This window comes from Adiantum capillus-veneris, chromosome 17 (assembly GCF_014529385.1).
Source record: "Adiantum capillus-veneris isolate H3 chromosome 17, ASM1452938v2, whole genome shotgun sequence".
Taxonomy (NCBI): domain Eukaryota; kingdom Viridiplantae; phylum Streptophyta; class Polypodiopsida; order Polypodiales; family Pteridaceae; genus Adiantum; species Adiantum capillus-veneris.
This window is the reverse complement of record NC_140947.1, coordinates 92,107,484-92,134,954: the sequence shown is the minus strand read 5'-3', so window position 1 is coordinate 92,134,954 and position 27,471 is coordinate 92,107,484. Positions and strand designations below refer to the sequence as shown.

General features: G+C 47.6%; 1 protein-coding gene across 7 annotated transcripts in view; it reads left to right on the top strand.

The window, feature by feature from the left end:
• The window catches only part of LOC147437703 (Protein kinase superfamily protein), a 125,968-nt gene that overhangs the window by 36,016 nt on the left and 62,481 nt on the right, over positions 1–27,471 (top strand). For 2 of the 7 annotated variants that reach the window (XM_086487200.1, XM_086487197.1), the window contains exons 5-7: positions 2,178–2,271; positions 2,355–2,432; positions 4,030–4,096. In XM_086487200.1, the coding sequence (XP_086343326.1) occupies positions 2,178–2,271; positions 2,355–2,432; positions 4,030–4,096 (239 nt within the window). Of the gene's footprint in view, positions 1–2,174; positions 2,272–2,354; positions 2,433–4,029; positions 4,097–27,471 lie in introns of all 7 variants that reach the window. The other 5 variants (XM_086487199.1, XM_086487196.1, XM_086487203.1 and 2 more) reach the window with 3 other exon arrangements.

Here is a 27,471-nt window from a genome sequence, read left to right as displayed (position 1 = left end):
GCCGGTTATACTTGCATACCCTCTCTTGCACAGTACAGTCAATTAGCATCTATGCACTTTGCCACGTGTGAACCACCTCTAGCATGGCATTATTGATAAGTGACTTTTAGCATTTTTTTGAGATCGTGGGGTCTCTTTCAAGCCTGCTCGACCCAGATTTTAATACCTTTAAAAGCAGCATGACCAACGCCAGAAGAGGCAGCAAAAGAAGAAGGGCTTGCAATCTCACTGCTCGCAGGGCCACTACCTCAGCGTTTTCAGCCTCCTCTCATCAGCGTTTTCAGGCCAGAACAGCCAGCTTTTTAAGCCTATGATCGTCATCAACATTCAGCCCCTAGTCTTGTCATGGTTGCAGATCCTAGCCATCGACATCGTTAGCGTTTCAGCATTCAGCCATAGCCTCGTCATCGGTGCGGCGTCGTCGACATAGTACCCCAACATCTAGTACCCCTTGTGTTCTGGCTTTGCTCCCGCCTAGCTCAGCATAGGGATCCCCAGTACCCGCAGTACCCCAGTACCCATCAATACCTTCAGTACCCGGAATATCCCAGTACCTCAGTACCCGCAATACCCAGCAGTACCCCTCAGCATCTCGAGCAGTACCCATCAGCATCTCAACATCATCAACATTTAGCATCATTGTATCAGCATTTGTACAAGAAATAAAGAAAGTACTTGCTCTGGCAAAAGAGCAAGGGGACCATTGAGGGTTTGGGACCCGACATTTTGTGTCATCTCTCTCTCTCTCTCTCTCTCTCTCTCTCTCTCTCTCTCTCTCTTTCATTAAGTTCAGTTCAGTTCTTTCAAGTGAAGTAAAGTGTCCCTTGTGTTTGTGCGGAGTACTAGATCCGAGCTAAATCCTTCAACAATTTCGTTGCACCTGACATTTGCACCCAACTTGCTTACATTAAAAGTTAGGTAGAGAATGAAGATCAACTAGTCATCTTGCTCAAAGCTGTAGCTGATGAAGACTATGGACATATACTCATTGTGTTGAAGGATAAAGAGCCACTACCTAACCTTGAAGATGGAATCGACTCTCTACAACAACAATAGAAGAAAATCAAAGGAGGCACAAGTGAATCCAGTGAGCTTATGCAGTGACATCAAAAGAAAGGAGAAATCTTAAGTGCACTAGAACAAGCCATCTCTTCAAAAATTGTTACGAAATAAACCCTTGTAAAACCTGTAATCAAAAGAATCATACGACCAAATATTTTAGGCTCAATGATAGACAAGTCAAGTTTTCCAACAACAACAAGAGAAGCAATTACAAAGAAAGCTACAAAGACAAAGGAAAAGCGAAATTTAAGCTTGCTGCTGAAGTTGGCATAGTCTACATCGATGTGTTCTTCCCTCATTTGTGTTGTCGGGGAGGATTTGTGTATCCCACCTTGTGTTTGGGAGGATTTTGTGTTCAATACCCTACTTTGTTCTAGAGTAGGGTTGTGTGCCTATACCTTATGTACCAAGGTGAGGCAAAATTGTGTATCTACCCCCCTTAGTGTGTTTTGAGGGGAGGAGTGTGTGATTAGAGAAACAAAACCCACAAGGGGAGGATTGTTGAGGTGCGGGGTTTGTTGCATCACAAGAGCTCCCCCTATCCATTTATAGTGCCATGTAGGATGCCATGTGTGTAGAACCATGTGACAATCCATGTGTTGGCATGTGATGCCTCAAGAGTCATGTCAAGAGCCAAGTAGGAGGGTCAAGGACCAGGTAGGATCTTGCCCTTTCAAGAAGAGTCAATTGACCTTTGGAGAGGTGTAAGCATTACATACTATGCCTATATAATAAGCCTTGTAATCACTTTCATGTGTTGAATAATCAAGTTGTGTTTGTCCACACTCTAGTCTATTGTGCATTAAGTATCTCTCTCTCTCTCTTTCTAACTATTATGACTACAAAATGAATGCCACATCACCCTAACTTTACACTTTGTACAACGTTCCATTTAAGCAAACTTCCTGCATTTAATTTTTCATCTCTCTTGTGTAAGACCTCTTTAGGTTGTTTTGTTTTTCAAGCAAGAAAATAAATATTAAATTGGTATTGCTTTATTTTTCTCCTTTTAGAGTTTTTTCTGTCTTGATTGTGTTTTTGTGCAAGTGTTTTATCTCCTCTTTTAGTCCATAAGTATAGATCTTTCTGACATTATAAAGGTATATATATAGCAGGTTTGAGGAATTTGACAAACAACCGATCGCTGCTGCCTCAATTGCACAAGTCCATCGTGCCAGGTTGAAAAACAATCAAGAGGTCGCAGTCAAGGTGTGTATGCAGTTTCTTATGAGAGAGTTGTGTTTTTGATTTCTTTTTACCATCCCTGGATTTCCGTTTTGGCAACTTGGCAGATTCAATATCCTGGGCTACAGCAGCAGTTTCAAATTGACATAGCCACTATGAATATCTTGTCCCACGCAGTGGCATGGGTCAGTTGGACTCACATTGAGAGTACACTCTTGAGATTTTACTTAGACACGACTCGCGTTGTTTTCATTTGCTTGTGAACAACCTTTACACAAACCTGAACCTTAGGCACCGACGATTTCAGTAGAGATGTATTAGCTATTATCCAAGCTCTGCAAAATGAACTCTCAATTTGTATGTGGACAAGCAATGAAGTTACAGTTTCTCCAAGCATGAAGTTCTCAATAATTGTCTTTCTTTAGCTCATACCTCATTCAAGGAACTTGGTATCTGCACTTTTGGCTCATGTCTTTATTGTTGTTAAAGTTTGTAGCTCACGAGTCAAGACTTAGCACATGTCTTTGCTGTCAATGAGTTTGACACTTAGTTCAACAATGAACTGGTTGGCATAGAAAAAAAATTGTGTACCCTACAAGATTACTGTTTGAGGTTCTGAAGCGCCTTGAAAATATTTGAAAAATACAGGCTGTTTGAATTATATTTTTCTTACAGACTATTTTTAGCATGAAGAGTGCCAAACCTTTGTAGAGGCTTACACATGATATTCCACATAGTGAGCAACCCTTATTGTATGTGATATATGGCGACCTTCAACAAACGACCTTTAGCAAATTGTCTTCTCATGTCCAAATCTTTTTTCAAGTTGCTTTGAAGTTTTATGAGTGGCCTTTTTTTGATATCTCAAATAGTGAACATTTTTTGTAGAGATACTGTTTCTCTTAGAGAGTATTTTTAAAAGGTTCAAAATTTATTTTGGATTGAGAGTATACCTTTTAATATTCAAGGCACTTTATAACTATAGTTTGTGTCTACACACTAGGCTAGAGTAAAAGTTGCATGTAGATGAATTTCATTGTAAGCAAGCTTTTCAGTTTGCAAGTTGTTTGGACGAAAATTCGCAAAAGCCGAAAAAGTTCTTAAGTAGAAACTAGTTTGTTTTATCCTTGTGTGCCTTCTGAATGCGTGTTTTGTCTTTCTCTGACCCTTCTTATAGTTTGTAAGTTCAGATTTTTTGACTTTAAGAAGGTATACGTGACTTTTATCTACTATAGGCCTCATGTGAGTCATGATTGAGAGTCAAAGTCTAAAAACTGTCTAGTGAACTTGGGTTTCTACATGGTTTGCAATTTATCCTACATGGGGCCCAATGGAACATGCACCATTGAGGCAAAGGCTGTGCCAATGTTGCATCTAACGTACAATAATACTCAATCAGACAACAAGAGGTGGTACTGCTTAATAGACATGGAAAGTGGCACATGGGGCAGTACACTGGATTTCCAAAATCCAGTGTTGGGTTCTGATGGTGGTCTGTAATGATTCTTGTACTGACAACCCCCAAAGATCCTAAATGTTCTAGCAACACTCGCAACCATCCAAGTCCTCTAAAGTTTGTTGTAAATAGCTGTCTTAATCTGCCTGCCAAAGTACGTTTTTCATCCACTATAGGCCTCTGCTGCTTCAAAGTAGGATCTTTACGCTTGTGCTCTTCAAAACTGATTCTATGAAGTATTTTTTGTTAAATTCTCTTTACTATGTCCTCCAAGAACAATAATAGCCATTTTTCCTCCAAAGAGATGTAAATGTGATCTTTTGCAGTTGTTTCCAGATTACCAATTTCAATGGATCATCCCAGAATTTGAAAAAACATCCCTGAAAGAGTTAGGTATGAACCTCATTAACGATTTCATCGACAACTAGTTTAGCTCGAGAGTTTTACGCTTAGCTGAATATAGTGTAGTGTTCTTCACAATTTGCTTATGTTTTCTCAGTTTTAAAGGCATGATATTTGAGTACTAACAGTCTTTTTGTCAACTTAATTTGTTAAAGAGAGTAAAATGTATACAAGAAAGTAGATAATCTAAGCCCTTTTTTGAAGGCGGACGTTTGAAAGGGCAATTGTTGGTTATGAGGGTTGCTAATCAATGGAATCTTTGCGTTGGCGAGTGCATGTGTGCATGGTTGTGCACACATGTGGGCAAGGGGCATGTATTGTTAGAGATTCCGTCAGCCCTTGTCATAGAAACATGTAACAGGGAACGGGAACAGAGAATGGGACGGCAAAAGTTAGGGTGACCGGAACGGCGAAAAGAAAAGTCATTTTTTCTCGATTTTTTTGAGCTACATGTATGTCCCATAGAGAGGGAGCTTGAGAGAGTAGAGAGGGGAGGGGGCTTGAGAGAGTAGGGGATAAATACTAGAGGGAGCTTGAAGGGAGCTACATGTATGTCCCATACTAGAGGGAGCTTGGTGCATTGACTCATGAGGCTTGAGGCTTGAGCAATGGTTTGTAGGTTATTGGGGCCTCCAAAATTGCCCTACCTGTTTGAAAATTCAAAAATTTGGCACTTTCATTTCCGTTGCATATAGCCTTCCGTTCTGAACGGCGACGAAACAGCACGTTCCTGGCCGTTCTGGCCCATCCCCGTTCCGGAATGGTTGTTCCTTGGCCCAAGGCCCCTGTTCCGCTTTCCCATGTTTCTATGTTGGTTGGGCCGGAGATTTGCATCCTTTTTTGGCCAGATTTCAAATTCAGGCGAGCACGAGTCTTGGTACTTGTTGGTGAGAGAGTGGTTCGGAGCACATGTATTAGACTTTTTTCTGTCAAGAGGCCTCGAAGGATGTGTGTGTGATTTCTAGCTAGTGGCACCCTCACCATCAGTCCGCAAAATGTAATCGGAGATCTCATCAATGTAGATCCCGAAGAGGGTCAGGGAGAGTGGGCATCCTTGGTTCACACCAATGGTGCTAGTAATAGGGTCTAATAAGCCTCCGGGGCATTGTACTCGCCGTGTCACTTGCTCATATAAAGCATATTTAGTCCAAGTCATTTGTGAAGGTATGCCCAAGCTCTGGAAGCGCGGAAAGAGCCTCTTACGCGGAACCGCATCAAATGCTTTGCGGAAGTCCTCAAAGCAATAATGTAGTCTCTTCTTCCGTGCTTTTGCCTCATCAATAGAACGAAGATGTGATCTATAGTAGAGAAGGCTTGTTTGAAACGTGTTTGGCTGCTCCGTAGAGTTTGGCCATTCATGATGGTCCTGTAATTCCTTGGGTCCAGGGTGTCACTATAGTTGTGGATAGGCACAATAGTGTGTCTCGTCCACTCTTTTGAGAAGACCTCCACCATAGCCTTGTTGAAGGTGTGTGCAATCAACGGGGCTAGGGTGTCAGGCTTCAATTGTGTAAATGAGGGAGGTGCTCACTTTGTAGTCCCATGTGCTCAATAGATCTATGGTGCCGTAGTTGTTGTATGGTTCATGTTACCATATCTGTGGCAAAGAAAGTGGAGATGGTAGGTGGTGGCTCTAATGGCTCTAGGATCGAAGGCTGCCTAGGGGTCTCATACAACCTCTCTCCATAATCATACCATGCCTGTGGGTCATCAATGGGTGTGGTTGGGCGAGGCTCTCTAAGAGTCCGCCATGCATACCCGGAACGGGAAATCGGAACGGGGAACGGGAACGGCAACATGAAATGCCATTCCCTATTTCGGATACTCATGTCTGAAACACGGAACGGGGATCCGGAATGGGAAATTAGGATGGGAATGGGGAACAAGGACCTGAAAATGGCCATTCCCTGTAACTATACCACCATGTTGTCACACTATCCATGCTTTGTACTCTTCCCAAGAGCTCTCTGTGCTTGTAGGGTGCTGTAAAGCCCTTTGCACTTATCATCATACCAGCGGTTCTGTGACATAGTCCCTAGGGGGAGTACGTCTGATGTGAGTAGTGTGTGGACAGGAGCCGGGGGTTGATGGTGTTAGATGGGTGAGATTTGGGAGGTGAGTGTGGGCAGTGGTACAAATGGCTCGAGTTGAATAAGGCTCGTATGAACCTTTGCTGAGTATATAGGGCTAGTTCTTGTGTGAAGTGGATGGTAGAGTGTGGAGTAGGTGTAGCAGGTGCATGGGAGATGGTGGCTCGAGTGAGAGAAAGCGAGAGGTAGGCAGGGTCGGCTTCGATGGGGATGGGTGGGATGATGAAAGAGGTAATAAGATGTATAGTCTCTGGAGGTGCCATAATATAATCCACTGTGTACCACTCCCCCATCCTCGTCTGTGACTCCATGTGACATGCATCATAGTTACCGGGGAACGCCCCCTAGCCCCCGTTCCGGCGTTCCGGGGGGCAGTTCCCTTCCCGAACGTTCCGGAACGTCCCGGAATGTCTGACGTTCCGGGTGGCCAATGCAAACCGGAACGGCCGTTCTGAAGCACATTTGGAGAGCTTGGAGGTAGTGAGAATTGGCAGCTCAAGAAGTTGAAGCAATAGAGCAGCATTTTCAGATTTAGAATTAGTGTGTGTAGCGCTAGACTGTTAAAAGCTCTTGGAAGAGCAAAGCGAGGCCTGCAAATTAGGTAGCGCTAAAATGCAATGGCAACACAATAGCGCTGTTGTAGGGCAAATCGAGAATTGGAGCAGCCGAAAATCGGGCAGCAGGGCATTTTGAAAGCAATAAACTGTGCAAGCCATTGAACACACACATTATGTGTGGTGTTGTACACACACTCACACACACAATCGGGTAGCCGGAGTAGCAGTCGTGAGCAAGAGTTGAAGCGCTGGGAATCGATCAGGTTTCGGTAGCAAATTGAGCTGTGTAGCGCAACATCTTTGGTTGTGTGTAAACTGTGCAAGCCATTGAACACACACATTGTGTGTGGTGTTGTACACACACTCACCCACACAATCGGGTAGCCGGGTAGCAGCCGTGAGCAAGAATTGAAGCGCTGGGAATCGATCAGGTTTCGGTAGCAAATTGAGTTGTGTAGCGCAGCATTTTGGTTGTGTGGTGGTGTGTGCACACACACACACACACACACACACACACACTCACTAATAGTGAAGTCGACAGAGAAGTCAACAAAGAATTAAAATTGAGTTAATTTTCTAAGAGTGTGTCAACACAGAGACACACAATCTCCGGGCTGAGAGAGAGCGAGAGCGAGAGAGAGAGAGAGAGAGAGAGAGAGAGAGAGAGAGAGAGAGAGAGAGAGAGAGAGAGAGAGAGAGAGAGAGAGAGAGAGAGAGAGAGAGAGAGAGAGAGAGAGAGAGAGAGAGAGAGAGAGAGAGAGAGGTGAAATGAAATGTTATATTAACATCTTCAAAAGGCCAAAGGGACCTATGAGACCAGAAAGTTACAAGGTGGTGGATCTGATACAAAGTCAGAATAACAAAATAACAACGGTACAAAACAAAGATATATACTATGGGATCCTAGACTGGTCGATGTGAACCAAGCAAAAATGGGCGGCTTGCTTGGATAGTTGAATCACAGGGGATCTACCATCGGTCATTGGCGGATCTCATCAATCTCCTCCATGGTTAGTAGTCTGACCGGCCGTCGTGCATGCCTGGCCAGAGTGCTCCGAATCTTCTGACGTATAGCCTCCGTCGATGCTGTGTAGTCCTCTGCAGTCGTGGGCGCCTGGATTTCCCCAGTTCCCTAGTTCAGTCGCTCGGTCGATCAGTGTGCCTCTGGTGTGAGACGAGAGGGAGCTCTGTTGTGGGAGTGGCTCTTGCGGCTGTCCCGTGTTTGCTCTGAAGAAGTCTGTGATCCGTCTTTGAGACTGGCTAGCCTCGCCACTCATCAGGATATCTCTGTGTCTACGCAGCTTGAGCAAGAACAAACCTAGGCATCTCTGATCCTCGTATCCCATGACTCTTGAGAGTGGTCCAAAACCCTCTCTGAACAAGCAATGGAAGTGGCCTCGTATCTCGTAGTAGACGGGGCAGCGGCATGTGTAGTGCAACTCTGTCTCAGGCTCCATGTCACACAAGGGGCATGTCCTGGCCTCTGCTGGTACTCCGCTGTATCTCCCAGTCTCAATCCGCAGCTGGTGAGAAGATGTGCGTAACTGGCCAATAGCACATCGTATCCCATGAGACAAGTGGGTGTCCATGTATCTGGGTCTCGTCACAAAACCATCCTCCGTAAGCTGGAGAAGATGGTCTCTGTAGAAAGCCATCTTCGTGCCCAATTCCTATGCTGGCTGTATCCATGTCGTCCTTGTGTCTAGTTGGGTCAGGTCTTGGCGGATGAGCTTGGTGATCTCTGACTATGTAAGAGTGAGAGATGGTGCATCCAATGAGTACTGGAATGGTGGCACCCTGTCTATGCTGAACCCATGCGCCTGAAACCATGATGCCATCTCCCCATACCAACATGTTGTATCTCCTTGCATGGCCAACTGTCGAGAGGACTCAAGTGCAATGCGAGCATATCGTCTCTAGGAAGTTGCCATGTGCGGTTTATGAAGGAGACTGATCTGGTGAGCGCCTCAACCACTAGTGGGGGGGCCGCTAGCTCTGCTCGGGTAATGGCCTGTGGTACTGATCATAGAGACGAGAGGTTTCTCCGTGTTCCCCCATCCATCTGTGCGACCCGGCCTCCCGTGGTGATCCAATGAAGGTCCCCATATCTCAGCTCCATAGAGCAATGCTGAAGCCACCAAAGTGTCAAAGAGCCAGAGCTTCGTCCAGGGCTCCTGAAACTGAACCTGCAAACACATCTTCTCCAATCTACCCAATGCTGCGTGGGATCTAGTCAGTCTGGTCTCTGCTGCTCTTCTAAGTGAGAATGCAGGTCCGCTAAAAACCACTCCAAGGTAAGTGTAAGCATTTGTGTACTCCACAGTCTTCTAGCCGTATGTGAATGTAGGTGCTGACCTCCTGATCCACTGTGGGGTGGTATTAAACACCATAACCTTGGTTTTACCAAGGTTGAACAGACAAACCACTTTCGTGGGCAAACTTATGCAAAGCATCCAATTGACGTTGCCTCCGTCGATGCTGTGTAGTCCTCCGCAGTCGTGGGCGTCTGGATCTCCCCAGCTCAGTCGCTCGGTCGATCAATGTGCCTCTGGTGTGAGGCGAGGAGCTCTGCTGTGGTAGTAACTCCTCTGGGTGTCCAGTGACAGCTCTAAAAAGTCTGTGATCTGTCTTTGAGACCGGCTGGCCTCTCCTCTCATCAGGCTCTCTTTGTGTCTGTGCAGCTCGAGCAAAAACAAACCAAGGCATCTCTGATCCTCGTACCGCATGATTCTAGAGAATGGTCCAAAGCCCTCTCAGAACAAGCAATGGAAGCAGCCTCGTATCTCGTAGTAGACGGGGCAGTGGCATGTGTAATGCAACTCTGTCTCAGGCTTGATGTCACACAGGTGGCATGTCCTGGCCTCTGCTGGTACTCCGCTGTATCTCCCAGTCTCGATCCGCAGTTGGTGTGAGGATGTGCGTATCTGGCCAATAGCACATCGTATTCCATGAGACAAGTGGGTGTCCATGTATCTGGGCCTCGTCACCAAACCATCCTCCGTAAGCTGGAAGAGATGCTCTCTGTAGAAAGCCATCTTCGTGCCCAGCTCCAGTGCTGGCTGTATCCATGTCCTCTTGGTGTCAAGCTGAGTCAAGTCCTGGCAAATGAGCCTGGTGATCTTGGATTGTGTAAGAGTCAGAGAGGGTGCATCCAGTGAGTACTGGAAAGGAGGCAATCTGTCTATGCTGAACCCATGCGCCTGAAACCATGATGTCATCTCCCCATACCAGCATGCTATATCTCCCTGCATGGCTAACTGTCGAGAGGACTCAAGTGCAAGGCGTGCATATTTGTCTCTAGGAAGTTCCCACATGTGGTGTATGAAGGAGACAGATTTGGTGAGCGCCTCAACCACTAGTGGGGAGGCAGCTAGCTCTGCTCGTACAATAGCACGTGGTACTGAAGCCGCCACGAGATCATAGAGACCAGAGGCTTCTCCATGTCCCCCCATCCATCACTGCGGCCTGTCCTCCCGTGATGATCCAGTGAAGGTTCCCAAATCTCAGCTCCATAAAGCAATGTAGAAGCCACCAAAGTGTCAAAGAGCCAGAGCTTCGTCCAAGGCTCCTGAAACTGAACCTGTGAACACATCCTTTCCAATCTACCCAATGCTGCATGGGCTCTGGTCAATCTAGTCTCTGTTGCCCTCCTCAATGAAAATGCTGGCCCACTAAAAACCACTCCAAGGTAAGTGTAAGCATCTGTATACTCCACCTTCTCCTGTTCGTATGTGAATGCTGGCGCTGACCTCCTGATCAACTGTGGGGTGGTATTAAATACCATGACGTTGGTTTTACCAAGGTTGACGAACAAACCACTTTCCTGGGCAAACCTATGCAAAGCATCCAAGTGATGTTGCATCCCCTCCGGAGAGTCGGAGATCAACACAATATCATCAGCATTTAACAATAGTGGAATCCATGTCCCTGCCAGCTGTGCACCTCTATCACCATCTCTCTTAGTGTAGTCAGAAACCTCATCCACATACATACCAAATAGAGTAGGAGAGAGCGGGCAGCCCTGCTTCACCCCAATAGTGGAGTAAACCGGTGTGGATAGACCCTCTGGGGTGCGTACATGCCCTACTACTGACCTGTATAATGCCATGACCCCCCAAACAAGCTTTGTGAGTACTCCCATCTGCTATAATCTGCGCATCAATCTAGCTCTGGGCACTTGTGTCAAATGCTTCGCGGAAATCCACAAAGCTACAATAGATCCGTCTCCCACGTGATCTGCCCTCCTCAATGATGGCTCTGAGTGTCAAGATATGGTCAAGCGTAGAAAAACCCCTCCTGAAACCTGCCTGCCCGGCTGCGCGTATCCCCTCCCTCTCTGCCCATCTACTCAGCTGCTGCTCAAGAATAGATGCGTACAACTGTGCCAATGTGTGTCCAATCATGATAGTGTGATAATTCCGAGGCTCCATAGGGTCTCCCGACTTGAAGATAGGTACAATAGTAGATAGGCTCCAAGTATCAGGCAAGCCCTCACACATGGCACGGTTAAACATAACTGCTAGAAGCTCTGCTAGTAAATCTCTAGCATGCGTGAAATGCTCAGCCACTAAGCCATCATGATCATATGCTCTCCCAATCCTCATCCTGTCAATGGCCTTCCTCACCATCTTAGCGGTGAAAAAAGCACGTGTGTGTGGGAATGGATCGGGGGGGTCGGGAAGGGGGGGCTGCTCAGGATTTGTGTATAGAGATGATGCATACTGGCCCCAGGCCTCTGTAGAAGTGATGGCAGGGGGGGGGAGTGCTCATGAAAGAGCCGCCATACCTCACGTGAGTCGTGACTCAAGAATAGCTGGTATAGATCTTGCTCTAGGTGAGCCAAAAATGTCCTCTTCCTCCGCCGCACTAGACGTCGGAAGTCAATCTGTGACTGTCTGTGAGTGATGTCCCCCAAAAGCACCTCCCTCTGAAGACTAGGTCTAGTGTCCCGGCATTCCTCTTCATACCAACTGTTCTTGGGCATGCTCCCCGAACGGCATCTCTGCTCAGGCTGGGTATGTGGGTATGCCTCTGCTGCTGCATCATGTAGTGTTTGTGTCAGTATAGTAGTAAGCTCCTCCAGAGGTCGCCTTGGCTCCTCTGTGCACAGGCGTCTGTTGATCCCATCTATGTATAAAGAGTCCGTCTCCCGCGTGAAGGTGTAGCGAGTAGGGATTGCTGCCCGTAGCGTGTGTGCTACACTAAACTGAAAAGAGATGGTGAACGACACAAGAGCATGGTCCACTGCCACACCAACAGGTGTGGGTGCAACCGTGAGATTCTGGATACTAGAGATGAGGCTCGGTTGTGCCATGACATAATCCATTCTGCTGGCTCCATGTCTCTGTGGAAAGCATGTAAAACCCCCCGCAGTGGGAAATCTCTTCGCTTCCATGGAGGGGAAGCGGAGAATGAGTGCCCTTTCCTTCGAGGTTTCTCCGTTGCTCCCACTTTTCTTAGTGCCCACTCTCCAAGCCCTCGTATGCGTCTACTCGTTGACCCCCACCAGAGTCATTAGTTCTTTCACCTCTTTATCTACATTATCTTGGTCTCTGAGGCCACATATCCTTACGTGTAAGGCCTGTACACGTCTCCTTTGCTCCTCTTGTAGTGTCAAATTGATGATGGTTGGTGCGGGGGTGGGTGTTATTTCCTTGCCTTTTCCTTTCTTGACAATTTCAATCCGTTTTTCGGCCTTTTCTGCTTTTTGTTGGGTCTTTGTGATGACATCCACCCACGATGTCGTCATTTCTTTTTGTTGCTCCCCACCTTCTTTGATGGCCCGTACTTGTTTCTTAATCGTGTTAAGCTCTTCAATGATAGAGGGTTGAAGTTCTCCCTCTTCGAGGACATTCTGCGATCGCACCTCTGCAAGCTCTTTCTTGAGTAGTGCGATTCCCTCATCTTGGGCCTTCACGCGATCTTCGAGTGTATGTATCGTGTTTTCGTGTGCTACCACGTGTGCGTCGAGTCCGTTAATAGTACCTAAGAGATGGCTGTTGATCTTGCTGATGGACTCGCTCAGTTCTTCTTTGCATTTTTGGATGGCATCCTCCACCGGGTCATCTTGCTATTCGGCTTTCTCATGATTGAGAGGCTGCGATAGGAGAGGGAGAGGGGGTACCGGAGTGAAGAAGAGTGTTTTTCCTCTCTCTCTCTCTCTCTCTCTCTCTCTCTCTCTCTCTCTCTCTCTCTCTCTCTCTTTACGTGGACAAATTTTTTTTCCTTCTCTCTCTACGCGATTTTCCCGCCCTTCTATCTCTCTCTACGTCTTTTTTTTTCTTTCCCTCTTTCTCTCTCTACGCGATTTTCTCCCCATCTCTCTCTCTCTCTCTCTCTCTGTGTCCCCTTTTTTCTCTCTTTCTCTCTCTACGCAATCAACCCCCCCCCCCCCCCCCCCCCCCCCACCCCCACCCCCTCTCTTTCTCTCTCTATGCGCTAGGTTAGGAGGGAGCGGGAGCGTAGGGGCAGCGGGTGCAGAGCAGGGGAGCAGGGCAGAGAGAGGCAGAGAGAGAGAGAGAGAGAGAGAGAGAGAGAGAGAGAGAGAGAGAGAGAGAGAGAGAGAGAGAGAGAGAGAGAGAGAGAGAGAGAGATGTGAGGATGTGCGTATCTGACCAATAGCACATCGTGTCCAGAGAGAGAGAGAGAGAGAGAGAGAGAGAGAGAGAGAGAGAGAGAGAGAGAGAGAGAGAGAGAGAGAGAGAGAGAGAGAGAGAGAGAGAGAGAGAGAGAGAGAGAGCCCGTCACCTGCGTACGAACCCTGCGAACAGCAAGCCTGCGCGCGCGAACAGCTGCTGCTGCAAACCTGCGCGCGAGCTCTGCTGATGCCACATATCGCGCACGCAGTCTGCTGCTGCAACAGTTTCTGCGCCCGAACCTTGCTGCAACAGTTTCTGCACGCGCCTTGCTGCCTGCAGCCCCTCGCCTATTGGCCTCTGAGTCCCCCCTGAAACCCTAATCTCTGCAAACCCTAATTTCCTGAAACCCTAATTCCCCGAAAACCCTTATTATCTGAAACCCTGACAGTCTGTCAACCCCACCTGTTTCAACCCTTCCCGTGTGCATCGTTCTAAACCTTACAAGGGAAGGAGAGAACGAGAGAGAGAGAGTGAAAGAGTTCAAGCTTCGCTTTGGGTCTTGCTTTTCCCGTTTACCAGTCTAGCCCATTCTTCATGGCGGCTTTGCCGGTCTTGAGTGCCACACACGGCGCTCCATCACCAATTGCCTGTCGCGTGGATTGTACTGGTGACCTGTTGACACGCATTGACTCCAAAATTCAACACTTGGCACAGCATACCTTGGTTGGCCGGATGATTGGACAGTCTCCACCTCGCTCTTCTATACGTGATTGGTGTCAGACTGCACTGGGCACTACTCAGGGACGTGTCTCGGAACTTACATTACTTGGCAGAGGCATATTCATGGTACGTCTTTCAGATCCCGCCACTGTCTCAGCTCTCCTGGCTCGCTCCCCGATACTCTCTGATCGCAGAATGATATACTTGACAAGGTGGTATCCAGAGTTCACTATTGAGGAGTTTGAGAGTCGACATCTTATCCCCCGATTCCCTCTGACGCTTTCCTTCTCGAATATGCCTCTCCATTTTATTGATGAGCATCTCCTTCAGATGATTGCTGCTCATTTTGGCACAGTAGTCCCAGGATCCTGCATCTTCTCATCTGGTCCACCTCGCATTCAGGTCTTGGTGTTTGGGGATACTACATTGCCAGATAAAGTTACAGTGGCGGTGCGTGATCGAGACTACTCTTGCCGAATGGTAGGCCCTGGACGCCCAGGACAATGTATACGTTGTCATGAGATGGGACACTTGGCACGCGATTGCCCCACTCAACCACGCCATCGGCGACAACAACAGACAGCTCGTGGCACCCACACTCAGTCACGTGGTCAGCCACAGCCGGCTCCTACTACTACTACTCGAGCACCTCAGCAGCCTAAGGGTGCTCCCAGAGCTTCAATCGTCCATGTTCCTCCCTCTGCTTCAGTTCCTACTGAGACTGCATGGCAGACAGTAGGTCGTAACCATTCCTTCCGTCCTCGTCAGCAACCCACCCCGCAAGCAACCCCCAGTGTTAACTCTCTTGCTCCCTCTCAAGTTTCTGCCACTCCCTTATCCCCAGCTTCTCCTCACCATTCTTCTTCCTCAGCGCAGGATCACTTACCTCTACTACCAGCTCCTCCTTCACTTGTCGTAGTTCCCTTGCCTGCTTCTTCCCCTATTCCCGAGGTTCCTATTCCCATGCAGATGGATCCTTCACCGTTGCTCCCTCTTCCTTTTCCTCCTCTCCCTGTCGCCCTTACTCCCCCCCCTCCACCTTTTGGTCCACCCCCTCCCTCAGCCGCCCATACTTATGTCCCTCGCAGTTTTCTAAGTTCTTGCCCTCTTTCGTGGGGCACTCATCGAGCTGAAATGTGCGGTGACTCAGAAGGACCATTGCGGGTGCAGCTCTACCTTATGGATCACAAGTCAGGTTGTGTTCCCTCTTTAATAGGCAGTCGCTCTCAGCCTACCCATTCCTTTTTCCTTCCATTCCATGCAGCTCAGGAATGGAACGAGGATCAGGTTCTGCATTTTGTGCATGCACAAACTATGGCTCAGCTTAATTTATGGTTGACTACTTCCGCTCCAGATGTATTGTCTCCACACTTCCCTTCCTGTATTGGTGCAATGGAATGGAGTGATGTTTATGCTTGCTATTCATTGCCTATGATTATTCATGTATCCTCAGATGTGGTGCTTCCTATGTCTATGCGCATTTGGGGTGTTAAAGCTGCAGCATCGGTCATGCAATGTAAACAAGCTGAGGTCCGCAGTTGGTGCAATGAGACGCCATATTTTAGAGAGGGCTTACGTGTTGCTTTCCTCCCGCCAGAAGCTCATCCCTTGGATGGCCCAGCTGCCTCCAAGAAGATGCGCAGTTAGTCAGATGCTTTATCAATTCTTCCATGCAGACTATGGATTTACATGTAGTTTCTTGGAATACTAATGGTTTACAGACTTCTCGGGTAAGAGGTTCACGCAAGCTTTTAGTTCGCAGAGATTTACATGCTCATGTAGTAGGCACTGTGGATGTATTACTAGTACAGGAGCATAAGATTGCCAGTCCCTTTGGTAATCTCATGCCCTTGGGCGCTCACACTTTTTGGAAGCCTGCTCTAGGCATTCATGGACAGAGTTGCGGTGTATGTATCTCGGTGGGGTCACGATACTTGGCATCAGTTCAGCAGCATGGCACCCTTGTTGCTGGCAGAGCAGTCTATGTTTCTATTCGGATTCGGGACTCTACCATTGGCTTTATGTCAGTATATGCACCCACTACTCCTCGGGAGAGAGCTACTTTTTGGTCGTCCTTGGTTGCTGCTCTACCTGCTGTGGACTCTTGGGTTGTTGGAGGCGATTTCAACAACGTCGAGAGCGACTCTGATTGGCGATCGCTCACTCCCCCAGTTCTATCATCCATTTCTCCAGATGAGCAGCCGGCTTGGGATCGATTTCTTCTAGCTATTCAAGGTGTTGATGCCTGGCACATACCCTCTTTCGGTCGTCACCCCGCTACACTTCATTACTCGTGGGGGTTTCAGAGACAACAAGGAAGACTATTAGAGCGCCTTGATCGTTTTTACATTGGCCCTTGGGCAGCAGCTCTAGGTGGATTTACTACTATTTGGCGAGGGACCAGCCTCTCAGATCATTTTCCCAGCTCATTGTTTATCTCTTTCACTAGATCCACTGCACAGAGACGAGGCTGCCGCATCCCTGACAGTGTTCTCACCACTGAAGTTTTGCAGCAGTAGATTCGCGACTTGTGGTCCACGGGAGCTTCTTATTGTGGTTCCCCTGGAGAATTCCTTGCCCATTGCATTACTTAGTCTAGTATTTACTGCCGTGCTCAAACTGCTAGTATTCATCGTCAGTTGAGAGTACGTGAGTCTGACCTCCACATTCCTCTTGGTTCGACACAGCGCTTGCTTGAGGAGTGGCCTCAGGATGCTTATCTCGCTGCTAGACAGACAGAACTCATACAGGAAATTCGTAGCATACAGCAGGCTAGGTCTGAGTTCACTCATCATGCTTCAGTATCTCATTGGATAGCTAAAGCTGATCGAATGAATAAGGACTTCTTCACTGCGCATAAAGAGCGCCCTCTTGGCACCACCCTCAGGACTTTGCGTGATGCTCAAGGAACTCTTCATATGCATCCTGAGGTTATTCTTGATATGTCTGTAGATTATTTTGAGGCATTGTTCACTGCTGATGTATGCACTACTGAGGTTTTACTTGCCCGTGAGCAGATTTGGCAGCACACTCGCTATCGTTGTACAGACACTATGGCAGAGATCTTGTTAGCCCCATTCACACTTGCAGAGCTTCATGATGCTATCGAGAGTTTAGATCCATCTTCCTGTCCAGGAGAGGACGGCCTCACTAGAGCTTTCTTTTTAACCTATTGGGATGTATTGCATATACCACTGCTTCGTGGTTGTCAAGATATCTCTTTATCAGGCTATATGCATCCAGATCTTTGTTCAGGACTCATATCTCTTATTTCGAAAGGGGGTGACACCACTCAGCTTCGCCAGTGGAGACCTATTACTCTCCTCCCTTCGGTCTATAAAATATTAGCGTTACTGATCAGCCATCGCTTGCGACCGTTCTTACCAGATATTATTCACACTTCTCAGACAGGCTTTGTTATGGATCGATGCATACTGGACAATATCTTCACCTTTTATGAGGCAGTAGAGTGGGCCAGATCATCTTCGGAACCTCTCACTTTTTTCATCCTTAACTTCAAGAAAGCATACGATCGTGTTGAGTGGGAGTTTCTCGAAGAATCATTGGCTAGGATGGGTTTCCCTTCAAGATGGATCTCAGGCATTTCCGCTCTCTTCAGAACTGCCAGCAGTGCTATTACTATTGGTGGTCGTGTCAGTCGCAGTTTTGAGCTCTCTCGATCTGTCCGTCAGGGATGCCCTTTAGCAGCATATTTGTATCCGTTTGTGGGCGAGACTATGTCAGACTTTCTTCGTGCTCAGAGTCATGCATTTCGTGGCTTGACCATGCCAGTACCTTCAGCTCCGGACCTTATCGATCAGGAGTTTGCTGATGACACTATGCTGATGTTGCGCTATGAGTTAGCAGCTCTTGATGCCATGCGGGGAGCCCTGGAGGTTTTTTGCATTGCCAGTGGTGCACACATTAACTGGCATAAATCCTATGGGTTATTGGTTGGCAGTGATGACATACCTACTTGGGGGGTAACTGATGGTTTCACATGGCTACAGCCAGGTCAGACATGCAGATATTTGGGCTTCCAGGTTGGATTTGACGTTTCCTCACAGCAGCAGTTTGCACCTGTGCTACAGTCTATTCGCAGGAAGCTTTGTCATTGGTCTTCACGTCATCTGTCGTTGGCTGGCCGCGCATTGGTCGCCAACCAGGTCATTCTGGCTACAGTATGGTATACGGCCTCCTGTTGGATGCTACATTCTGGTGTCATAGCTCAGCTACGTAGACTCGTGCGGAATTTTTTATGGAGTGGCACAGATGGGACTACTGATACTCGTGCTCGAGTTCGCTGGTCCACGATTATTCGTCCTAGATCAGAGGGAGGCCTTGGCATTATTGATCGAGAATTACAGAGTCGCGCCCTTCTTACCAAGCTTATTGTTCGGGGTCTTTTTCCCGGCCAAGAACCTTGGAAGATGCTTCTTCAGGTCGCTCTTTCCACAGTGACTCCGCGCCTCGGAACTAGAGATGGCCATACTTGGCAAACAGGGTATCGTTTTCTCTTCACGGATGCCCCCTTGTGCACCAGCACTCTCTCACCCTTCATTCGTTCGCTCCTTCAGATTTGGGTATCCATGCGACGCGCTATCAAACGCTCCCCTCCCTCATGCCGTGAGGAGATTGAGCGCCAGCCTCTCATTTGGAATGATGCAGTTCTTGATTCTTCGGATAATCCACCTCGTCAGCTTGGAGAGAGGACTCACATTGACTGGGCTGCTTGGGACACTGGACCTGCTGCCTCTATGCGGTTGTTTCATGAGACGCGTATGCTGGATGCAGATTTTGTGGCAGACCATTATGACATTGGTCGCGGGGTAACAGACAGACTGCTCGAGATTGGCTCCGCCGTTCCTTCACACTGGGACGCAGTCATGCGCGGTACAGTTCAGATGCCTCCACATTGTGGTTGGGAAGGCCTCTTCTATCAGAGCACTCTCTTACTAGTTCGTTTCGACACTATGCTGTTCACAGTTGATACTGACTACTCTTCGGGGATGCATGCTAGACTGACTTATGCTACTACCTCTCCGCACCTTGTCTACCCCGATGCTCGCTGGGAGGCCATACGAGTAGTTGGCTCCCGCGGGAAGCGTCGTTGTGTTGACCCCCGTTTGGCTTCCGTTGATGCTGCACTTTGGAGGCTTTGGGTGTGGGAGGGTCGTGCCCTATCTCAGCTTTATTGGGACCCAGGAGAGTGGCATTGGCCTCACTCTAACCCTACCGGTGCACAAGTATCATTCTTTGAGTATACAGTCAGAATTGGAAGATTCGCATTGATGAGACAGCACCCAGAGCAGCCCACTCGTATGCGTTTCTAGTTACATTCAGGTCTCTCACACGCCTATCTACGGCAATTTTGGTCAGCCATCTGGGATTTACATGTGGCTCGTCGTATTTCCTTTTTCCTTTGGATGATTGCACATGCAGGACTTCCAGTTGGGACTTGGTTAGCTTCTATGGGTCACGATCCGTTATGTACTCGATGTTCTTTGCGCCTACCTGAGTCACCTGCGCATTGCCTTTGGTCATGCTCGTCTTCTCATGCAGTTTGGCGAGCAGTTGGTTTTTTACTTAGCAGAGCTGGAGTTCAGCATGGATTTCTCACTTGGGGATCTTTTTCCTGGTTGATGCCGATGCTCGGACCGCATCTTTTCTACGAGGGCTCAGACACAGATCCAGCTCTTATGCTTACCGCGACTGGTTACAGACGAGGGACTTTGGCTATGTTACCACAGATTGCTTGGCAAGGAGATCCTCAAACACGTGATGAAATCTTCTCAGTAATCACCAGCATTGCACTCTGGAATGTTTGGAGAGCTCGTTGTCTTCATATTCTCAGTGCGGCACCGCAGCTCCTTCAAGATACCCTCATTGTCATTTGGCTGGACATCATTCACACCCTCATCTGGCAGTGGGATTCTTCCTCAGGCACATCTAGAGCAGCCGAGGCTCGTCGATTTGATTTCCTTCGGCGTTGGGCAAGATCTCCACTCTTCTTCACACTTACAGGTGGACAGATTACATGGCATTATGCGCCTCCTCAGTGGTTTCTCCTCCACTCATCACACAGACCACCATGAGATTGTACTAGTCGAGTTGTCACTATAGTGGCTCTCATCCTTACATTCAGCTTGTACACCTCACGTGACAGGCTATTTTGGCATCCGTTGGGGATTCTATTGTACCCAGTAATATACAGCCCTGATTTTTCCAAAAAAGAGAGAGAGAGAGAGAGAGAGAGAGAGAGAGAGAGAGAGAGAGAGAGAGAGAGAGAGAGAGAGAGAGAGAGAGAGAGAGAGATGAAACGTTATATTAACGTCTTCAATAGGCCAAAATGACCTATGAGACCAATCTGTTACAGAATAGTGAATCTAATGTGTGCCAGACAAGCTGTCCCGGAGGGCCTTATCAGGCTATTTAAATGAGCCTCCATTCCGGTTGTCGCGTGCTATAAGTGGGTTTTGGGTGAAGATAAGGCCTAGGCGTCTGCCACTCGGGAAAGGACCCGCCAGCTCGCTGTTCAGGGTATGTGGAGCTTCCTTCTTCCGGCATGCCTTGCTATCATATCCGCGCATCTCTTTTTCTGGGAGGTCGAGTTCGTTAAAGTTGCTAGTGAAGACGACTATTATCCCGACGCGCCTGACCACTCAGGGTGTATCGTGAAATGAATCATGTTTGGTGGGGGTAAACTGAGCTTTTCCATACCTTATAACCCCCTAAGTCTCACTGTTGCTCAGTTTCTCATAGGTGTCTCGGTCTTCCAATCGGTCAGCTTCCTCATCCTCCTCTTGTCGTATCAACCTTTCGATAAACCAGTGGGGCCCTCACCCTAATAGTTATAGCCTCCTCTTGACTCATGTTACTATTTAATATATACTTGCAGTGTACACTTATGATCTACTACCATACACATACCCCTACTCCAGTTGGGGAGGGTCCTGTCGGGGGAAAAGGGGAGTGTGGGCCTATACCTGCCCCTTTTCCAAGTGTCCTCCTGGCGGAGGGCCCGGCGCCTTCATACTTAGAGCCTCTCTTGTCTTCCCTCCCCCTTTTGTATTGTAACCATATAAAGGAGGTGGTAAAAGACAAAAGGTCGCTTATGAATGAAAAAATCGCTCTCAAATGGGCACCTAGATTGCCCAACGAGGACGTTTTGAGGAGGCAATCCTTGAGGTATATAGCTATGCACTCCTGGGTGCATCAGCATCTTGTTGAAATGGCCTCCGCCCAACTCGCGTTAAAGACAGCGTACGCGGCCTATAGCCAGTGGTGTAACCTTATCGGCACGCCCAAGGTCCCTATCCAGGCCTTCAATAGGGCTCTTACATATCGACCCGTCGCAGAATGGCCCACCGTTTCTAGAAAGAGGACGGCGAAAGGTATCATCTATCTAAACCTCACCCTGCGTAGCTGGGTAGATGCAGCGCCCTCCCCGGAGGAGGGTAGCCAGCGGGTGTCGTCTAACTCCCAATAGCTGCCTTTATCCCACCACCGGGCGGCGGCTATGCCCATCTAAGCGAGCCACCCATATCTAACCAGCGGGTGGTTGCTCTCTTTTAATATGATAAGCTGGTCAACTGGCCAGAAGGAGGTTGAATGAACGACGAAAAAATGCGCGAAAACCTCGCAAAGGATCTTCACCATCGTATGGCTCAAAGGTCTAGGGAGGATAATCACTCTCAGAACCCTATAAATGTTGGCTTCGGTTTGGGTTCATAGAGATTTGAAACGAATAGCTGAGGTGGCTCTGCCTTTCTACGGTTTATGACACCAAGTGGTATCACGGCCAATCACGCTCCAAGCGGTAGCGCCGGCGGACCCTCAGGGAGTGCTGGATCTTTTGACAGCCTAGGGGGGACTGTCGAGTGGCTCTACTATAGGCTCTGCCCCCCCCCTTAACTCTGCCAATCCGCTTTTCTCGAGCGGCGCAGACCGTCCGTGTAACAGAGAGATCTCGGAGGACGACCTGCCGCCATCCACCTTTGCTGATTTCCAAATTGCTGAGCTTCACCACTGGGAGCCTCTAACGAGGCCCTTATCCCTATCCCGTCGGGCATGGAGTGCCCCACTTGATGTAGACCCTATTTCTATTACTGTTATTGGCCCAGACGGCTCCTCATCCGTTTATAACCAGGCTGGGGGTGGCTCTAACCCCTGGCTCTGACTCCGTTCCTCTTAAGCGCTTTATTATAGCATTGCGTCAAATATGGCCAGCGTCGGCGCTTGTGCAGGCCCTCGGATGGTTTGAATGATGGTGGAACGGAAGCGCGCCCCGACCAGCGCCCTAGGACGAAAAGCACTTGGACACTCATCTGCGCGGGGCAATTCAATTGCCTTGATCAGACTTCTCTTTTGCAAATAGGGGCCTTATTGCTCGTCCTACTTTTTCTGGTATACCTATTGTACGACAGTCAGGTGCAAGGCACACCTGGGGTGTCCGTCTCCGCTTCTGCTGATGCAACGCCTTGCGGGTGCGCGATCTTCACCACTGGGAGCCTCTAACGAGGCCCTTATCCCTATCCCGTCGGGCATGGAGTGCCCCACTTGATGTAGACCCTATTTCTGTTACTGTTATTGGCCCAGACGGCTCCTCATCCGTTTATAACCAGGCTGGGGGTGGCTCTAACCCCTGACTCTGACTCCGTTCCTCTTAAGCGCTTTATTATAGCATTGCGTCGAATATGGCCAGCGTCGGCGCTTGTGCAGGCCCTCGGATGGTTTGAATGATGGTGGAACGGAAGCGCGCCCCGACCAGCGCCCTAGGACGAAAAGCACTTGGACACTCATCTGCGCGGGGCAATTCAATTGCCTTGATCAGACTGCTCTTTTGCAAATAGGGGCCTTATTGCTCGTCCTACTTTTTCTGGTATACCTATTGTACGACAGTCAGGTGCAAGGCACACCTTTGGGTGTCCGTCTCCGCTTCTGCTGATGCAACGCCTTGCGGGCGCGCGATTTATATAACTAAAGGGCAATTTAGGAGAGAACGGGATCGTTGAAAGGATAAGGAGAAGCCCGTTGAGCAATTACTAAGAACTGCCCCCCCTACAAGGACGCTGCCAACTCCAGACTACGCTGCGCTTTATGAATACCCACCCCGGTGGATCCCTTAAAAGGAGGTGGATAAGATATGCAAATAGATCGATTTGACGAGGTTCCGCTTAGACTACAGAAGGGCGAGGTAATAACAGTAACGGGTTACGACGGCTTAAAGAGTGCCACCAGTGCAGTGAAATATCCCTTAAGAATGGATTTTGAGGTGGTTCGTTGGCCATTACGTTCATCCAACCTTAGGTGTTTTGCGTACTCTTTTATTTCCCACTGGCTCGAGACGGTGTTGCTTCCCTTGCAATTGTTTGAGATAAGATGGTACAAGATGACCCTTTACCTTACGAGCGGTAAGACCTACCAAATATCTTTGGTGGGCAACTATGGTAAGTTTTGAGGGGTCTTAGAATACTGAAAAGATGTTTGAGGTTAGCCTTATTCCTTACCAGGGGTCTAAAGCTACAAAGACGTTCCGCCTTCGAGGCGTAGACCAATTTGACCGCCCTGACCTCAAAGCACCCGAAATAATCCACACACACACACACACACACACACACACAGAGAGAGAGAGAGAGAGAGAGAGAGAGAGAGAGAGAGAGAGAGAGAGAGAGAGAGAGAGAGAGAGAGAGAGAGAGAGAGATAGTTCTATTATCGTCCTGGGAGGTCAAATATGACCTATGGGACCAAATGAACATGTCACGTGGTGTGAGTGGAGTTCATAAGTGACTCTTGATGCTCAAAAATGGCTGCAATGAGCGTCGCAATAGAGAGTCCACATCGTGGTTGGGAGAGGAAGGTATGTAGGGAGAGATCATGGCTGAATATATGGGGAAAAGAGGACCTAATGTGGTCAAAAGCTGAGCACTCAAGTAGTGTGTGGTACTCACTCTCTCGCACTTGACGAGGGCATAAGGTGCAAAGTCGATGACACTCCTCGCCAGTGCCCCAACGTCCTGTCTCGCAGCGTAGAGAATGGGAGCTAAGACGAATGGAGGCAATGGTGCGGATCGCACTCAACGGGATGGGCTCAAGGATGTAGGAATGGGTTCGGTTACCTCGTTCCGAGAAGAAGAGAGATTTGTAGTTTGGGGCAACGTGTGTGGTGTAATGGCTAAAGCGAGAACCTCCGGATTTCTCCCATGCCGTGATACATTGGCGTTGTAAGAAGGCCTCATTAACTTGGGAGTCGATCGACGCATCCTTGACCAAGTGACATGCATCCCATCTTCCAAACCATTTCTTGATATCAAGCATCCACCCCGAACTTAGTATTTTGCTCTTGCATGTCTTTTGAACCATTTGACTTGGTTCATATGCGATTCTAGGAAGTCGATGCAAAGGGCTACGTTGTGTCTTACGCATGTACTCCACAACCCTTTGCATACCCAAGACCTCAATGGGAAGCAATCCGGACTCAAGAAGTAAGAGCATGTAGGGTGTTTGTGTCTTGACTTGGAGAAAGTTGGTGAGAAAACGCTTTTGGACATTCTCAAACTCTTTCCAAGTAGACTTCCCGATGCTTCCACCCCACACCTCCACTCCATAAAGAAGCACCAGTGTCACCAATGTGTCAAAGAGGAACATTTTGAAAGCCCAACACTTGATCTCTCCTGCATTGCACATGTTCTCAAATGCATAATAGGCCCTCTTTCCGGCTTCCAAGCGACGCATTGCACAATCCTTCCATTTATGATTGGATGGAACCTCAAGGCCAAGGTACTTGAAGTGATCTACCACTTCAAGTTTCTCATTGTTAAATACAATGCATGGATTTTCATCATTGAGGGTCTTTACAAGCATAACCTTGGTTTTGGATCCATTCACGATCAGCCCGCTATGTAGGCAAAAGCGTTCCAAGACACTCATAAGCTTTTGTGCATCTTCTAAGGTATGTGCCAAGAGCACTACATCATCGGCATAAAGCAAAAGCATGATCACCGCATTTCCAATCTTAACCTCTTCTATGCCTTCTTGCTGCATAAAGTCAAGAACCATGCATTCCAATTCATCAATGAGTAGCCCAAAGAGGGTTGGGGAAAGTGGGCATCCTTGTTTGACACCAATAGTGCTTGCAAAAAATTCTGAAATTCCATCTCCCATACGTAATCGACATATCACTTTTTGGTAGATGCGAAAGACTGCATGCATAAATTCTCTCGGCACTTGAAGGCTTTGCATACGTCTCCAAAGATTTCCTCGCGGTACCATGTCAAAAGCTTTCTTGAAATCCACAAAGCAACAATACAACTTTTTTCCTTTCAATCGAGACGCTTCCATAAGAACTCGAAGAGTGACAAGGTGATCAATAGTGCTATGATGCTTTCGAAAACCTGCTTGGCCAAGTGCACGTTTGCCATTCTTTTCAGCCCATTCACTTATCTTCATCTCCATGATACATCCAAATAACTTTGCCATTAAAGAACCAACCATTATAGTGCGATAGTTGTTCACATTGTTTACATCTCCTCCTTTGTGCAAAGGTTTGATCCAATTTGCACTCCAATCATGAGGCATGCCATACTGAAGTGCAAGGTTAAACATATCGCATATCCAATATCGTGTTTTCTTGCTTGTCCATTTAATCATTTCAGCCTTGACACCTTGAAGGTCACCTGCCTTACGAGTAGCAAGTTTCTCAAGCGCGCGGCATACATCTTCAATGGTAAAGAAGGGAGACATAAACGGAAGGGAGCTACAACACTCCATCTTATCAACATTGGGTTGCTCATAGAGATTCTTACAATGCATATACATATCCTCAAGAGTCAAGTCACCAAAGCTCTCAACACGCTTGCCTTTTAGATTTTGCCAAAACTTGCCACATGCATGTGCTTTCTCTTGTGCTAAAAGAAGTTGTTTTTCGACTTCCCACCTTCTCCTCTTCTTTTGAACAAGTGCTTTGTATGTGTGTGAACATTCTAAGTAAACTTCCTTGTCTTTGATTGCATCCAATCTTAGCAAGTGTTTTCGGGCTTGACTACATTCCATGTCAAACCATTTCTTCTTGGTGCTACCCTTCTTAGACCTTTTGCAAGACATGTGTTTCACCGAAAAGCATTCCTTCGCACAAGAGAAAATCACTTCTTTGAAAACTTTCCACTTGCATTCTAATGTTGGGCTCTCTTGATGCTCTATCATGCTTAACATTTGGTCCACCATATCAGCATATATAATTGCTCGTTTGAAGTCTAGACGTAGGTACAACTGATTCACATCATGATTGGAGGCTCCGTGTACCACACTTGAGGTCAATACATAACATCCTATGATCCGATTCCGGATTCCATTCACCAAGTGTAAAGCTTTGTATGCATTCTAGAGTGGCTTCCGAGAACAACATATAGTCAATCACGCTAGCACCGTTGTGCTTTCTACATGTAAAGTCATTGGTGCCTTGCCATAGAGATACACCATTTGCAATGAGCATTCCGGTACTGTTGCACATATGTAGAAGTGACTTTCCATAGTGATCCACTTCTTTTGCATCATTAGAACTTCGATTATACATGTATGAGTCATCCATTCTTCTTGAGACATGCGGCATGTCTACTTGTTGTGTGTCGTGTTGTAGCATATTTGTGCGAGCATTCATGTCTCCAAAAACAATGACTTCACCTTGATCCTTGTAATGAGCAATGTCTTCCTCTAGTTCAACAAAGGGCTGATCTCTATCCATATTCAAGCAAGCATAAAAGTTGGAGTCATAGTGAGGAATGTAGCAACCGGCCACAAACATGACTTGACCATTTGGTGGGCTGATTTTCAGCCATAAGTAGCGTTTATACTTATCTTCTTTGACAATGGAAACATCTTTCAAACCCTTTTTGGTCATACATGCTACGCCTCCTTGGCCTCTTCGTTGCTTTGCATTTTTGGCCCACATCAAAGAATGCACATCGTATTTGTCAAATCCAAGAATTCGTTGCGCATCATGCTCCCATGTTTTGACAAGAAGTATCACATCGGAGTCATTGGTAAGCTCATCAATGCCAATTCCCGCATTCCATGGATACCCGTTACAATTCCAAAAGCTTATTCGCAAGCGTGAGTCGGTCTCATAGATCATGTGTCCCTATTTGTTGGGTGGACTTGCATCCTCCTCAAGTGGCTTCTCTTCATGAGATGATACCTTAACCTTCTTGCTTCTTTCCTCATATGCTTTGCGACGTACATTTTGTTGCATAAGAGTGCGATCCTCATATACATTACAACCCGTTCCTTTGAGGTAGATCCAACCATTGTCAAGGATGATCTTTCTCTTTACCTCATGAGCCATGGTACATACAATAGGTCTTTCTCCCGAGCGAGGGACTCCTTGTTTTCCAACTCGATGTGCACCATAAGCCATGATTCCTGAC